Source organism: Amblyomma maculatum, chromosome 1 (assembly GCF_055883805.1).
Source record: "Amblyomma maculatum isolate TAMU_Amacu chromosome 1, ASM5588380v1, whole genome shotgun sequence".
NCBI classification, from domain to species: Eukaryota; Metazoa; Arthropoda; class Arachnida; order Ixodida; family Ixodidae; genus Amblyomma; species Amblyomma maculatum.
This window is the reverse complement of record NC_139344.1, coordinates 285,640,413-285,657,593: the sequence shown is the minus strand read 5'-3', so window position 1 is coordinate 285,657,593 and position 17,181 is coordinate 285,640,413. Positions and strand designations below refer to the sequence as shown.

At 43.3% G+C, this 17,181-nt stretch overlaps 1 protein-coding gene across 4 annotated transcripts in view; it reads left to right on the top strand.

Annotated features, from left to right (window-relative positions):
• The window catches only part of RhoBTB (Rho-related BTB domain containing), a 302,716-nt gene that overhangs the window by 260,299 nt on the left and 25,236 nt on the right, over window positions 1-17,181 (top strand). For 3 of the 4 annotated variants that reach the window (XM_084591543.1, XM_084591544.1, XM_084591541.1), the window contains 2 exons: window positions 274-551; window positions 11,138-11,228. In XM_084591543.1, the coding sequence (XP_084447669.1) occupies window positions 274-551; window positions 11,138-11,228 (369 nt within the window). The remainder of the gene's footprint in view (window positions 1-273; window positions 552-11,137; window positions 11,229-17,181) is intronic. The other variant, XM_084591542.1, reaches the window with a different exon arrangement.

The window sequence follows — 17,181 nt, the reverse complement described above, 5'->3', positions numbered from 1 at the left end:
CCTGATAAAACCCAAATTTTGGAGTGTCTATGAAAAACCTGATTTCTCCCCTAATATCGAGTTGAAAAATAATGCCCGATTTTTACCCCCAAAATTTGAGAAAATATAAAACTTGAAAACGAATAACCCTATGCATACTTGACAATACTGTTGTTAGTTTTGTGTATATATCCTGCTTGTGGTGTTGCATTGGAAGGAAGTGTGCACCTTTCTTGCAGGGGTGTGTCTGAGTAAAGTACTCACTGTTGGCTTCCACTTTTGGCATTGTTGCAGGCATGTGCTATGCAGCTGTCTCAAAGCAGAGACACCGAACTGCCGCTGTGTGCAGACTCATCACCAGGTACAATGGAGACTCGGTGCCATGGCTTCCACTCAGATGCGAGTGGCGTAGAAGCGTGGTGGAATTTGCAACCTCGTTTTTCAGCCTTCTCAGCTGTTGGAGTGGAGCAAGATGCTATGCTGGACCATCAGTGCCACCTTTCGCCATCTGTTAGGGCAGTTGTCAATGTCTCCAAAGCCATCACTCCAGCTGGCATGCAAGAGTGCATCAGGTACTCATGGAATTACCTGCTAGCAGCACACAATACAAGCCAGTCAGTACTACATGCAGTGTTGAAGCTCAACAGAAGCTACTTTGTCCCGCCGGGGTGGCTCAGTGGTTAGGGCGCGCGACTACTGTTCCCAAGAAAGCGGGATTGAATCCTGGCCTCGGCAGCCGCTTTTCGATGGAGGCGAAAAGCAAGGTGCCTGTGTACTATGCGATGTCAGTGCACGTTAAAGAACCCCAGGTGGTCGAAATTTCCGGAGTCCTCCACTCCGGTGTCTCTCATAGCCTGAGTCGCTTTGGGATGTTAAACCTTACAAACCAACCAAACCTAGCCAACCAAAAGCTACTTTGTTTTAAATATCATACATGCTTCTTAGTTTCCTACCATTTTCAATGTAATGAGAAAGCTTGAGATTGCTAGCTTTGTCGAAAATGTGCCATTCCAGTCAAAAATGTATCATTAGGGCTTCCAAATGTCCAAATGTGTTATTGTAATCTAATATAAATGGAACCACTAGGATTCCATTAGGCTCCTAATGCATTCTTACAAGTTGTTTTTTTTTTTTTTTTTTTCTACTTCTTTTCTTACACAAACGTTTAGATAAGCCTATATGTTTCAGGTGTACTCATTGGCAGTTGATAGCAGCGGTATAAATATTCAAAATTCTGAATATAATTTGAAGAGCGTTTTTTCAATTCCTTGCAAATGCATTTGAATTTTTCTAATCCTCATGATATTGAAAGTTTTTTTTGTTTCAGCTGTACTCACAGCAAATACCATGGAATTTTCAGAGTACTGTTTGCATATGAACCTGTTTTCTTCGTGTAGCCAGTTAATTGGTCATTCATAGCAGATGCGTGCATATGTGCATGATATTCTATCTACTATGGCTGATCTAAGTGAGCCACCTGCAGTTAATGTTGAAATTTATTGTATTGTTCATGCAGTCAGCACATCATCCCACTTGAAAACAGTGTTGTCCTAGTTCACCATCCTTTTATAGCCCCCTTCTGCAGTGGCAGTTGTTGGTACTTTAATATAAAACCATTATTACTTTATTTGCACGATACTGCAAATCAGTCGAAGGCATTGTTGTAGGGGGGATGTTACACAAAGTGAAAAAGCAGACAATGGCCATCGAAATAACACGTGACATTATTACGAGATACAGGTGCACACTCCTGGGATGAAATTTTGACAAGTCAAAAGCAGTACAGAGCAAAGCTTTGATCAATATGATAAAACTAGTTGTTACTGACGAGCACTTCATCACTTATAAAAAAAACAAAGATGCACTGCAGAAGGCACACACAGCCACAGCCTGACTATGTGCTGTCATGGAGATAGTCCCTTAACTCAAGCGCGAATTCGTTCTCGCTCGCTGACACTATGGCCTGAGGCAGTTTATTCCATTTGGTAATACTGCAAGGAAAGAAGGATGACTAACATACTTTCGTACGGCAAGTAATTTGTGTATTTTTCTGCTGTGGTCATGTCTTTGTGATATGAACATAGGCAGTTTTAGGAGGACGTGGCGGTTGATGGCAATACGATTCCGATTAACCTGATTTAACAATAAAAACTTAGCTACAGTACGGCGCATAGCAAGTGTGTCCCAGTTGAGCATGTTCTTCAGGGCAGGGACGCTAGTGTTGCTCTGATATGAGTTTGTTACAAAGCATGCTGTATTTTTTTTATTGTTTCCAATTTTTTGACGAGGGTTACAGACTCAGAGTCGCAGACTGTGGATGCATATTCCAAGATAAGGCTAGAAACGTATAAAACCTCTTTGACTTCTCGCGATGCTTTCCTGAAGTTTCTTCTTAAGAAATTAAGTATGCGACTAGCTTTTGCCGTTATGTAGTGTATGTGGCTGCCTCGCCGGGGTGGCACAGTGGTTACGGCGCTCGACTACTGCTCCCAAGGACGCGGGATCGAATCCCAGCCTCGGCGGCCGCTTTTCGATGGAGGCGAAAGGCAAGGCGCCCATGTGCTGTGTGATGTCAGTGCACGTTAAAGAACCCCAGGTGGTCGAAATTTCCGGAGTCCTCCACTACGGCGTCTCTCATAGCCTGAGTCGCTTTGGGACGTTAAACCCCACAAACCAATCAACCATGTATGTGGCTATTCCAGGTTAGGTTCGATGAAAATATGACTCCTCCCAGATATTTTGCTTCATTACTATCTGCTGCTCATCTAAAAAGTAGTTGTTTCTTATGGGCTCACGTTTCCTACAGAACCGTAAGTGATAGCACTTGGTAATGTTTATTGTCATATGCTATTTATGACACCACGAAGCTATGTGGTCCAGATCTGCTTGCAAGGCAATAGCATCCAGGTGATTATGAATGCATCTGTAAATTGCACAATCATTGGCATATAATTTAATCTTGGATGTGGCGTCTAAGCCTATGTCATATTAATATATACTAAAACTAACAGTGGCCCAAGTACGAACCCCTGTGGGACACCTGATGTAACCAAGACTGAGTCGGAATCTGATCCATTAGTTGCTACATTTTGGTTCCCAGTTGTCACGTAATCTTTGACCCATTGAAGAACACAAGCCTAGGTAGAAGAGCTTGGAAAGGAGTAGAGCATGCGGAACTGTGTCAAAAGCTTTTTTTAAAATCCAACATCATGCAATCTATCTGCTTACCGGAATCAAATGAAGAAAAGATATTGTGGAAAAATTCAATCAGTTGCATCACGCAGAAGTGGCCAGCCCTGAAGCCATGCTGATAAGGGGAGAGGAAATTGTTGGCAGTTAAATGCTCATATTTGCAAAAATATATTATATGCTGTAGTGTCTTGCCCCATACACTGGTGAGAGAAATGGACCGGTAATTGGAAACGAGACTTCAGAGGCCATCTTTATAAACTGGAACTACGTTGGCAGTTTTCCAATTCAAAGGTAGCCCTTTGGATGTCACATGCAGATGGAATATGATAAGAAATTTTGCAACAATAAGTGCGCAAGATTTTAACACACAACATGGAATTCTGTCTGAGCTGGTGGCAGAATCGGACTTTAATTCAGACAGTAATTTCAGTACTCCATCATAAGATACAGTGATATCTGACATAGTAGTCAAACAATAGCTAACGGTTCTAAAACAGGATTACAAGCGGGTGGACAGAAAATGTATTTAAAGTAACTGTTGAAGCATCTCACTTTTTCTGCATCAGTTACATAACTGTTTCCAGCAGATAAAGAGTGAATGGTACATTCATCTTTGCCATTTCTTACACAGCTTCTTTGGGTTCCACCTAAGTTTATCACTCAAGGGTAGTGTAAAACATATCCTTGGCATGCTTTATTTTTAAGTTAATTTCTGTCCTTATTTGATCTGCTTTTAAAGTAATGCGGCATTCTTGTTGCTAATATACCTCCGAAAAAGCCGAGGTCTGCGGTTCAGTAGTTGCTTAATATCTTTGGTGAACCACGGCTTGTTTTGCTTGTGCCTCCTTGTTTGGGGCATGTTTCTCTATGAGTGCATGTTCTTAAAAAGCTGCCATAAGGCATCAGCATTTGAAGATGTACTAACAGCAAACAATTCTTCAAAGCAACCCTCAAGTATTATGTCCTATTAGCGTAAAATCTGACGGCAGCATCCATGACATGAAAATCAAGAGCATGCCTATGGCAAGTGATAGTTGGCAAGGCTGGGCACTGATAGGTTACATGACTCAGCACGTAAGGTGTAGGGTTTGTACAAACATCTTGCATCGTCATGACTCATTGTCATTTTTGTTTTATTTATTAGTGCCTTCAAGGCAGAACAGTACTATAGTGCCTAGAATATACTGGCTAGTGTGCCGAGGGCGCGCGCTCGCGTGGCCGCCGCGGTGATGCCTTCCCGCCGCAACCGCGGGGCGGCGCTACCAATAGCTAAGGTGCCAGCGCTGCGCGTTCGCGGCCTTGGCAGCATAGGCGGCATAGGTCCGGATAGTCAGGCGCTGCGCTTTTCACTGTGAAACCTGTCTCTTGACGGTTTGAGCGCACTTTTTTTAAAAACAGTCTTGGTGGAAGACAATCGTAACGTCCTAGTACTGTGCGGAGAAAATCATACGCTGAAATAGCGCTCGAGGAAGCGTTTAACAAATACTGTCGGGTCCAGTCTGCTATATTTTACTGTTTCATTTATTCTGCTGAACCGAAGAAGGTCTTAAGCAGAACGCATATTGACTGCCTGATATCCAGCGAGACAAGAAATTTGAAGCAATCACCTAAAGTTGCCACATTGGTTGCAATATTTTGTTTTGATTAAACGATCGAGTCCGAGCCGGGTTCAATATATTGCTGCTATGAAATGTTCCAATGGCGATTTCATTTGATCTGGAGCCAGTCGATTGCGATCCACGCATCGCGATCGCGGATGTAGGGTATCGTGTGCATCTTCCTTCTGATCCAGTCAGCTCAAGCATATCCCAGGTGGTTGGCTCGATCGTTATGACAATTACTATTATCAATCACGATCTAACCCGAAACGGACCGACGACGAATTATTGCCCGTGTGACACAGCTGGTATCAAAAAATACCCTTAATGTATTTACACTGTTCATTAATCCAACTATGAATTTTATTTACTCTTCGGTCTTTTCTTATGGCCCATATGGTATATCGATGCCGCAGTCAAGTCAATACGGGTCTTACGCTTTTGGATGTGTTACATCGCGTTTCTGCAATTCAGTCATGCTTATTGCTAAGGTGATATATATCAGGGTGCTGACGTTTCATAGCTTCACATATATGCTACAGAAAAGCAGGGGCAATATTGCTTTTTCGTAACATGGCACGCGCATGTTTTCAAAGATCGCATGCGAAAATAAACACAAGCAGTCTGAATCAGACTCTTCAGTTTTTGTTCGTTCTCTTTATTCATGTGTTTTATTAGGAAGTCACTTTTTGCTTCATACATAAATGATTATTATGCGGTGTGCTTCCTCTTGTAAGAGAAGGAAAGGCAAGAAACAAAAGCGGTGATTGTACCATTGATTCTTTTTTTTTACAAAGTCTACAATACAGTAAAATTTCAGCAAAAAGGCGCAGCAACAATAAACAAGTAAAAATGTAGAAATGCACCGTAAAGGTTTTTAACGAAGGCTGCACATGACACCGTAATTTTAAAATAGCATACAGACCAATTTTTGGAGGTATTTTTTTTTTTGCTAATGATGTGCAAGATATTCCAATCTCCACGTGGTTTTTCGCCTAGCACCGCTAAGTAATTTATAATTGACTTTACTTTCTTCATCAGTTTCGGCTTCGGTTTCAGCAGCCGAGCGGTTATTACAATCAAGTCTAGGTCACGCGCGGGATTAAAAAAAAGAAAAAAAAAGCTTCAACCGCAGACTCATTTAGCGCCTCATTTTGCGCCTTCATTTGAGCCACTTGCTTCTGCGCTCCAGCCAGTTTTCTCTTTGCTCTTCTTAGAGTGCGAGAAATGTTGCTGCATTCTGGTTGCATGATTGCTTCCTTTTCCTGCGCATCTTGTTCTGTGTAAGCCTCCGCTGGTATTTGCTAAGCTACCCCTTCAGAGTCGATGGTCAAGTGACACTTTTCTGCAAAAGACATTCCCATGAATGATGTGTGTTTTCCTGAATCAGGTTTCAGGCCACATCTGGAAGAAAGACCCCCAGTGCACTCTGCCTATTAGCTCTATAAGCTTTAGCTGTTGTTGTAATCTACGCGCTTGATTTTTTTGTTTTTTTTTCGAGAATAGACACTGTAGCATCTGCAGAACTGCATTCAGGAATCAAGCTTCCAAAGTTACCATTTTTTCTATGTGCAAATAGTGGCAAAGTATTTTTTTTTTTTTGGCTCGATAACGCGCGTATGATACAGAGCCAGCAGGTGCGAATTTGGTTAATTTGGTCCAAGTTGCAGTGATGGAAATTGAGTCAAACGGATGCTCTGCACGTCTGCTGCGGCAGGCATGAGTTCTCGCTCGGCTCTTCAACTGCTGCCGGCTTCTCGGAAGCATTGTCAAACATCCTTGACGGTCCATGGCTGTCATCTGCACCAACCGGGATTACCGGCACTGCGCTTTTGTCGTTTAGCGGCTGGTTGGTCACAGAGGTTCCTCACCTTCCTTTTCGATGTCTTCTTAGGCAGAAGATAGTTCGAATAATGGTCGAATACCGTTGGCACGGCTTCGGGCTTAAGGTGTGGTCTATCTCTAGCGAGCTCGTTGACGTCACTTTGAACATTATCTCGATGTAGCTCTCCTCAGAAGGTTTTTCGCAGACAACACACGTTGGAGTCAACTTGCGGTCCTTTCTTTTAATCAGCCACTTCCCCTCCGCAAGCTGCGCAGGGTCCGATGGCACACCGAACATAGAAACTTAGTTCTATGTTCGGCACAAAACACGTCTTTTCCTTGCCCTGATGGTTTATTTTTAGCATCATTAGTCGTTGCAAATTTAATTCCCACTGATGAATGCAACGAACAGAACGAATAAAACAAAAGAAAAGAGTAGACGCGTCAAAAGCGCTTCGAACCGCTCAAGGCACAGCCAGCGCAACTGCGGCAAATCAAGGGCGCGCCGGCGGCCGATGGCGTCGACGGCATCTTTACGATGAGCAGCGCCCCTGGCGGCCAAAGTTGGAAGGCATCGCTGGCGCGGCCACCTCCTCCCATTGGGAGACCCCTCCGCACGGCACACTAGCAAGTATATTCTAGGCACTATAACAGTACAGAGAGGTGAGGTACAAAGTCATTTTCATGCGCAGTTGTAAAACTAAGATGTACAAGTAGTAATCGTATTGTACAATAATTAGTGCACATTATACAATGTTATGAAAAACAGTAGTAATGAACTTGTAATAGCACAGTACACAGTGAAATGTGAACATACGTAAGAGGTTTTCATCTAACAGCTTCTAACAGTTTCTAAGGGTATTATAAATTGTGTTGGTGTACATTTCACACAGCGGACTGGAATAGTGAACATTTATCAATCGATGCAATTGGGGAGGTAAGGCAGCTCCATTCTTTAGGCGTGCAGGGAAGGAAGGGGTCAGAGAATATTTTAGGTGTGGTCCAAATGTGATGATACGTATGAAAGTGTTCAAAGTAATTTGTCTCTGAGAACAGTGTGGTGAAAGACCTTATGGAAATAAACGTAACCATGCAATCTTCCAATGTGATGCAAAGGAGGTCAAGTTTAAGTTTGATTTCAACATAGATATACTGGTTATGCAGTAATAATTGGAGAGGATAAAATGAGCTGAATTGTTTTGAATCATTTCTAGCTGGTTAATCAGATCATTAGTACCAGGATCCCAAACTAATGATGCGTATTCAAGCTGTGAACGAGCAATGATTTTGTAGAAGATAAGCTTAGTGCTAGCAGGGGCTGCATGGAAATTTGCGGTTTGACTTAAAACGCAATTTCCTTGCAGGGTTGTGCGAATATTCAAAATTTCCAGCATGAATTGAATATTTTTGTTATTTGATTCGTATTCGTATTCAAAAATTGATATTTGGAATTTTCTAATATTCAAAAATTACCTAATACACCGAACATTTTACTGCATTGTGCACTTCACCGCAATGCATGACCGTGTAGACTGTTGTGCAGTGCAACATCCTCAAAAAGCGACGGGGCTGTTTTGTGAGGAGGGACCTTTCGTGTGTGGGGTCCTTCTCAACTTTGTATGCAAAGCGAAGCACTTGACGAAAGCAGGAGAGAATGTAATTCTCAGTGATGCAGGTAAAGTTACTGTGATGCAAATTTGGTTTTTGACACTTTCTTCAGGCCCATTTGATAATTTGAGGTTTTGGACATTTTTTTCTGGCCCCTTGAAGGCTGAATTAAGGAGAGTTTACTGTAATCAGCAGTGATATGACAGCTTCACTTGCTTTCATGCAGGTCCTTTCTGTACAAAAAGTGGTATACAGAATCATGTATAAAATTTATTCTGGATTTGCCAGTAGGGTACACACTTTTGCGCAATTCTAGCTTAATTTTATTTGTAAACACCATGTGAATTCTGAAATATACAAGATCAATAATTTTCAATCTTTGGATTTTTTTTTTTTTTTTTCACATGATCACATACTTCATATTCGATTCGATATGCAAAGGCTTTTTCCCACATTTGTTTCAATTCGTATTCAGAAATTGCAATATATGCACACTCCTAGCTTTAAGTATCCAAGCATACGTTTAGATGTGATATGAATGCTGAGATATCTGTAGGATGCGACAGGTTTTGAGACAATGTTGTGCAGGTGACACGTTGGTAAGTTGTTAGTCGTTCAAGGTATGCGCATGAATTTAAATTTTTCAACGTTTAGTGTGTCATTTTCCCGGTTCGGCGCCAGGAAGAGATGTTGTTTATATCAGTTTTAATTGTGGATGAATCAGTATCACTTGTTATCTCATAAAAAAGAACACTGTCATCAGCAAACAGGTGAATAGATGAAGCAGTTCGGCAGGTCATTGATGTAAATTAGAAAAAGTAATGGTTCGAGAACAGTGCCTTGCAGAACACCAGAAGGGGAGGAATGGAGTGTAGAGGAGAATTAATGTCGTTAGCGGTTACAAGCTGTTGATGTTTTGTTAAAAAAACAATCAAGCCATCGTCGTACATTAGTATCGAGCCCTATTGTGCACAGTTTAGTAATAAAAGCTTCTGACACACTTTATCGAAAGCCTTGGCAAAGTTGAGAAATATGCAGCCTGGAATGGAAAGATAATCTAGGATGAAGTGCAGCTTGTGTATAAATGAAAGAAAAATTAGTTATCTTCCAAGAAGTTTACTATGTGTTTAAAGGGGACACATTTAAGGAGTTTGCAAAGGTTCCTGGTTATTGAAATAGGGCGATAATTATGAGGCGAATAATTATATTCCCGAACTACCTTCCCTATTTTTCAGTCTGATGGCATCTTGCCTGTAGCTGTGGATTGCTGAAATATTCTAGACAATATAATTGAGGAATATGTTTTTGTGCTTTTTAAAAACTTTCCATTAATGCCGTCAGTGCCAGAAGCTGAAGATGATTTTAGGCTGTTGATTACTTAGAGGCTCCTTCCGGGTTAACTAGAACAGGATACGTAGGTAGGAAATTATAGGGACTTTATTTGATAAGTCCGATGACAAAAGATATGCATAAAATAACTGGAAAAAACATCATTTAATACTTTTGAGCATTCGCTATCCAGAATCAGTTAATCTTTGTCATTTGTTAGCACAATATGCGAGGCATTCTTCGGACTGAAAACTTTCCAGAATTTTCTGGGATTAGTAATTACCATATCTGGTAATTTGCTAGAAAGAAACTTTGCTTTATCAATTTTAACAGTTGAGATATAAGAACCATTAGCAGAGCATCATAAGCAGCATTAGCAGTGTAGCATAGCTCAGCACTTTCCAAACTAACATGATGCTTTTGCATTCTGACATGTAAACTGCCTTATGCCAAATTTTGTTTTTGTTTTTTCTGACTTAAGCTGGGGGGGGGGGGGAAAGGGGGGCATGTGCTACAGGTACATGGTTATTCTTTCACACTACATCTGTTATCAAGCATCTCTCCTTCCACTGTAGGCAATGCACATGCAGGCATATGAGATCTCTGTGTCATGTCAGTTGACACACCTTCATGGGAAGGTGCGGGGAAGCCTTTCAAGCAAGAAAAAAAAATGTTTCTTTTTTTTTGTAGCAAAAGCTAAATATTTTAAAATTTTGGAAAATACCCTGGCACAAAAATTAGCCCACACAAAAGAGAGAGACGAGGGACAATGGACAAGAGCCATGGAGATATGCTTTACTGAGCTACATTTCTAGTATAGTGGGCCCTTCTTTTTGTGTGTCTGGTGCCTGTGCTATGTGACGTTTGGTGTGCCTTTCCCAATTTTTAAAAGGTATTAAACCAATTAGCCCAGCAACATATGCTTTATTGAGAAAGCTACACTAGGCTAGTAGAAGCGCATTTCGCGGAGCCAGGCAGAGGCCACTACTGTGCATGCGCCGTTACCACAGCAACCAGCTGCACCGTCTACTGGTGTTCCGGTTCTGTGCTTGCTATAGACAGGAGGAGGAGGGCAGCGGCATCTATGCCGCAGAGAGGTGAAAGGGGGTAGTTTCTACACTGTGCATCTGCGTGCTGCCGCGGAGAGCTGACCGAGTGGAGCTGGAAGGTGACTGGCGGCATTGCATGCACAAGGCATGATAGTGGATTAATCTGCCTAAAACACCGGTGAACTTTGATGCCTTCAATGAAATGCTGGTTGTATTCAATGCAACGTTCTGTCACCCGCAGCCAAAGCTTTTGCTCCAGCATTCGGTTCAGCTGCGTTGAACACCTCTAATTTTTTTTTTCCTTCGTTCTTGCTTGCTTCGATAGTTTACTGTTGTATGGAAACACTGTGGTTCACTGTTGCTGCGAAAAGTTTTTCTTCACTGCAGAACATGTGAAACAGTATGTCTCAAATGTTCTCATTTTGTCATGTCCAGGAATTCGTATTACTAACAGATTTTGTCATAACGGGAGTTTACCCCAATAGACGAAATGGATTTGCTGTGTTTGCAAATTGAACAGGTCAGATCTGTGACTGAAAATGTTTTTCTTTTGCACAGATATTTGTACACAGGAGGAATTGACATTACCAGTTGTCCCATCTCAGAAATTCAAGATGCTGCAGACCTAATTATTATCCCAGATTTACAGGTGAGTGAAAGCTGTCAAATGCTTAGCAAATATTGTCACGGGTTCTATCGCTACCCGGACGGCAGTCCAGAAGGACAGGGTCAAAGGACGGGGTTGGGGCACTGAGGCACAGGAAGCAGAGAGCAGGTGCTTGACCAGGCAAAAGCAGCGGCGACCGAGAACCACGCGCACTCCGCACGAACTTCGTCTTCTTCCCCCTCCAGAACTGACACGGTTAGCGCGGGTTACACTACTCCTCCCCCTGAAAGGCGCATCGTCCCGATGCGCGCTCCAGCGTAACTGAAACGTTAAATCGAGCAGAGCTCAGAGTCAGAATACGTGATTCTAGCGTTCACAGTAAGTTTTGAGGCGAACCACATGCACCACTTCAGAATGAGGGGGCCGATGAGATGTGCTCGGAACAATCGAAATCACCTTGTAATTTACGTCGCTTGTATGGCGAACGACCTCATATGGGCCAAAGTAACGTTTTAGGAGCTTCTCGCTGAGACCTCGACGGCGAACAGGAGTCCACACCCACACTTTATCACCAGGTGCAAAATGAGCTTCAGGATGCCGGAGGTTGTACCTGCGTGAATCGATGCACTGGCGGTCTTGGATGCGTAGTCGTGCCAACTGTCGGGCTTCTTCCGCGTGTTGGGTTACCAGTTGGACATCGTCGTAAGAATAGGCCTCCGGCTCATGGGGAAGCATGGCTTCAAGCATGGTAATCACCTCTCGGCCATGCACCAGGCGGAACGGCGAAAACCCGGTTGTTTCCTGAGTTGTGGTGTTATAAGCGACAGTTACGTAGGGAAGAATGTCGTCCCATGTACGGTGCTCGACGTCCGCTTACATAGATATCATGTCGGCCATAGTCTTATTAAGGCGCTCAGTGAGCCCATTCGTTTGGGGGTGGTATGCGGTAGTTTTGCGGCGGTGCGTGTTGCTTAAACGCAAGATCTCTGCCATTAGCTGGGATGCGAACGCGGCACCGCGATCTGTGATCAAGACTTCAGGAGCACCGTGACGGAGGACGATGGACTCGACGAAAAACTTCGCTACATCAGCCGCTGTTGCAGAAGGTAAAGCTCGAGATTCAGCATACCGCGTGAGGTAATCCGTAGCAACAGCAATTCAGCGGTGTCCCGAGTTGGACGTAGGAAAAGGTCCGAGCAGGTCCATGCCTACCTGCTGGAACGGAGTCATAGGCTGCGGAATGGGGTGAAGATGTCCTGCGGGTTGTACGGGCGGAGTCTTACGTCTTTGACATTCGCGGCAGGTCCTGGTATAGTGACAAACAGTCTTAGCAAGTTGAAGCCAGTAATACTTAGAACGAATTCGTGCGAGTGTTCGGCTGTATCCCAAATGCCCGGAAGTTGGGTCGTCATGACAGGCGTCCATAATTTCATTACATAGGTCAGCCGGAACAACCAGTAGCCAAGAACTCGCACTCGCTGTGAAGCTCTTTTTGTATAACACATTGTTGAAAAGACGTAATGCGGGTAGAACGCGCAAGAAGACGCGTGGAATGGTGCCTTCTTGACCTTCCAGATGGGCGATTACTTCACGGAGTTCAGTGTCGTGTCGCTGCCGCGCTACCATATCGACCGTGCTTATGGTACCTATAAAAGTGTCTTCATACTCGTCGTCTTGACCGTCAGATGCTGATTCTATAGGGGCTCTCGAGAGGCAGTCAGCATCTGTGTACCTGCGACCGGACTTATAAACATTAGTAGCATCGAATTCTTGCAATCGAAGGGCCCACCGTGCAAGTCGCCCTGAAGGGTCTCTCAGAGTGCTGAGCCAACATAGAGAGTTATGGTCGGTAACCACCTGAAATGGGCATCCGTACAAGTAGGGTCTGAACTTATTAATCGCCCAAACTACCGCGAGGCATTCTTTTTCAGTGGTCGAGTAGTTAGTCTCCGCCTTCAATAATGTTCGACTTGCGTAAGCGATTACACGCTCGGTCCCGTTCTGTTTTTGAATGAGCACGGCTCCGAGGCCCTTGTTACTGGCGTCTGTATGAACTTCAGTCTCGACGTCCTGGTCAAAGTGCCCGAGTACAGGGGAGGTCTCTAAGCTTTGTTTAAGGCGGTCGAATGCACGCTGCTGTTCATCCGACCACTGGAAGGCGACGTTCTCTTTCGTGAGAAGAGTAAGTGGTGCAGCGACATGAGAAAAATTGGGAACAAAGCGCCTATAGTAAGCACAGAGGCCCAGAAACCTCCGTACGGCGTTCTTGTCCGATGGTGTAGGAAAGGAGGTGACGGCGGCTGTTTTATCGGGATCTGGACGAACACCCGCGCTACTTACGACATGACCAAGAAATTTTAGTTCATCGTAAGCAAACTTGCATTTTGTTGGCTTCAGAGTGAGGCCTGCGCTTCTTATAGCTTGTAGTACTGCTCTCAGGCGAAGAAGATGATCGGAGAATGTGCTTGAGAAGATTACATCATCGTCAAGGTAGACCAGACAAGTTTGCCACTTTAGTCTGGCCAAGAAGGTGTTCATAACGCGCTGAAAGGTTACTGGGGCGGTACAGAGGCATCACTTTAAACTCATATAGACCATCCGGGGTGATAAAAGCAGTCTTCTCTCGGTTGCGCTCATCAACTTCCATTTGCCAGTAACCACTTTTCAGATCTATGGATGAAAAGTAACGGGCATGTCATAGATGATCAAGTGCGTCATCAATGCGAGGAAGGGGATAAACATCCTTCTTAGTGACGTTGTTGAGGCGGCGATAGTCAACACAGAATCGAAGAGTGCCATCCTTTTTCTTTACTAGTACCACTGGAGCTGCCCATGGGCTGTGCGAGGGTTGGATTATATCGTTGGCCAGCATTTCTTGTACTTGGTTCTGAATAACTTCACATTCTTTGAAAGAAACTCGGTAAGGCGACTGACGAACAGGGTGAGCAGCGTCGGACACCCACCGGTTTTCTCAAATGGGTACAAGCCATTGCCCGGCCTGGTGCTCGGCTACCCAGGGACCATGGCTTGGAAAAGGAGCCCGTGGCCTCAAATCCCAAAGCGTGGTGTTGGCTTTGAACAGTACTAGAACATAGAGATCGTCGTAAACCATGGTGTAAATGTCGTCGTGAAACGTTCGTTCATTTGTGAGTAATGCAGAGAGCAGGCGCTTGACCAGGCAAAAGCAGCGGTGACCCAGAACCACGCGCACTCTGCACGAACTTCGTCTTCTTCCCCCTCCAGAACTGACACAGTTAGCGCGGGTTACAATATCTGTGAGCATATTTATGTACGGACGTGATATTGCTGTTTTTTATTGTTTTTTTTTTGTATTTTCAATTTTTTTAGGTACATCCAAGGAATATTTTTTGGGCTATTTTTAGTGAACGATTATGTTTCATACAAAACTCTTTTTTGTTTTGCTTTTCAGTGATATGTGCATGCCCTTTAAGGCCAAGTAGTCGCTGTCCAGGTTAAATAAGTAACCAGGCAGGCTCACTCATGGAGATTGCATTCCACTTTACGGTGCATTTCTTGGATGACTTTTTTCATTAAAAAAAATTATATTCAACAGTATTGTTTTCTTTGTTGAATTTCTCACCAGGCGGGATGAGGGCCCATATTCCAAGTTTGCGTCATTATTGGTGTGTCGCTATCTCACGTGACCCCGAGTCATCTGATTTGTGGAAACGCCGGAACATGATAATGCCATTTTTTCTGGTTCCGTAGTGGCAACACCCGGTTCCGGCGTTTTGACCAATCAGACGACTTGAGGTCACGTGAGATAGCGACGCTTTGATAATGACGCAAACTTGGAATATGGCCCAGGCCCTTCCTGTTCAAAAAATTGGTATTCACAATTCTGTATAAATTTTATATTATAGCTCAGTAGGGTACACGCTACTGTGCAGTTGTAGTTCAAGAATACTGTGTCAATTCTCAAATAAACAAAATGAACAGTGTTTGCTATTTTTTAGTTGCTCATTGTTTTTTGCTGATCAGATATTTTGTATTTGATTCAATATTCAAAGGCATTTTTTTCCCATATTTGTATTCGATTCATGTTCGAAAATTTTAATATATGCAGACCCCTACTTTTCTTCCATTCTGAAGCAAAAAGTTAATCAATGACTAGTTATATCGTATGGTAGTGAAACTTGGAGGCTAACAAAAATTAATGGACCATTTGCTGAAAAGCTCCTGTGCATGCGTGACAAAGGCGCAACTAGCACCTCTGTAGGTGATTTGGTTTTGGTTGGAAAACACACGCGTGGGCTTAATGCAGCAGCGTGCGCAAGTTCTTACGGCCTGTGCAATGGGGGTAGTTGCCACCTGCGGCCATAGCTTGGAGGAGGGCGCTGCAGCCCTGACCTTGCACCGCCGCCACCCGCGCTTCGGAATGCATTCGCTCAGGCGCTGTAACATCAAGTTTGAGAGGTTTTTGGGCTCTTTACGATTTCCCGACATGAGAGAGCAGACGTGCAGAAATTTTTCAACCTTAGCTTAGTATCAGAAAACCAACCCATTATGAGCTGCTGCAATGGCAAGCTGTGAAATGACAGCACAATCACCCGCGACACACTTCTGGTGAGTTTTGCTAATTTTTCAATGTCATTAACTGAAGAAGTCAAATGTAACATCTATCGCAGTTCGTTGCTGATTTAAAATGCCTTTTTGCATGTTGTGTAGTAAATGAGATGCGTGCGGGCACACTCGTATATCGGGAACGTTACAGGCTTTCGCTGCGCATCGCTACATGGTAAAGGTTCCAAACTAAATAACGAAGATCAAAATCTTTGGCATGTTTTAATTATTTGCAGTGACAAAATTGTCACAGTAATGCATGTCAATGAAGCCTGGCACTGTTGCCGGCTTGTATAACATACTATAAATTACGAAACACCATTGGCACATTAACACTTAAATGCTATACACACATACGAAGTTATTGATTTGCTCCTTTCAAGTGAAAAAAAAAAGCTGCAAATGATGAAACACGTACGCTTTTTTTTTACACAAAGTAATACTTTGCTACGGAACCTATCACAAAAGCAGGAGACTTAATTCTAGCTCATGGAATATTAAACCTGAAAATGCTTCCTTGAAGGCTTGTGAACATAAATATGACTTATCATATTTGTCAGTGACTGTTTTCGTGTAATTAATGAAGAGCAGCCGTACAAATTTTTTAGCAACTAAGGAGACGCTGTTGTCCACCTTCTGGGCATATGAGCAGAACTGACCATTCAATTTAGCTGCAGTTCGATTGTTGTCTGAAGCAAATCAGGAATATTTGTCAAGGGAAACTGCTCCACGGCCTTTTCAAAGAAATTCATGTCTGTCCAAAACAGCCAAGAGCTCCGGCTTAGCATAATGAAGTCCACTTTTGCCTCTGCTCTCTAGAAGTTTGAAAACTGCATCACGCCAATTACCGGTAGTGACAACCAAAGTGCAGGCACCCAATGACAGCAATTAGCTTTGCTGTATGTGTACCCTCCTAAATCTCCTAAAGCTAAAAGAAACGTGTATTTCGCCCCCGTGTATTTCGACAGCAATGCCGGAAGAGAGCTTGAAAGGTGCCAAGAGCTTATCAATGTACATAGCGTAAGTCAGACAGCTGCACAAACAGATTTTGATTAGATCATTAGTTTGACTTTGTTGCAATACCACGAATTTGACAGAATTTTGAGTATTTTTGCAAGGAGGAAACAGACTAGCAGTGAGGGCAAGGAAATTTGCTTGCTGAGAAGACTTTTCTCATTGATGAGTGGTTGTCATGGCAATCATTATAAGTTGCGCATAAAGTTTCATATCATGTGAATTGAGCATTGGTTAGGTAATAGGTCTACTGAAGCAGGTCAATGAAACGAAATTGTGCACAGGGCTTGCAACTCAGAGGTAATGCGAAGAAAGGAGACATAATAAGAAGTGCAGAGAAATTCGACAAGCAAGATGATCACAAAAATTAAAGCATCTTCAAAATAACTGAGCATAC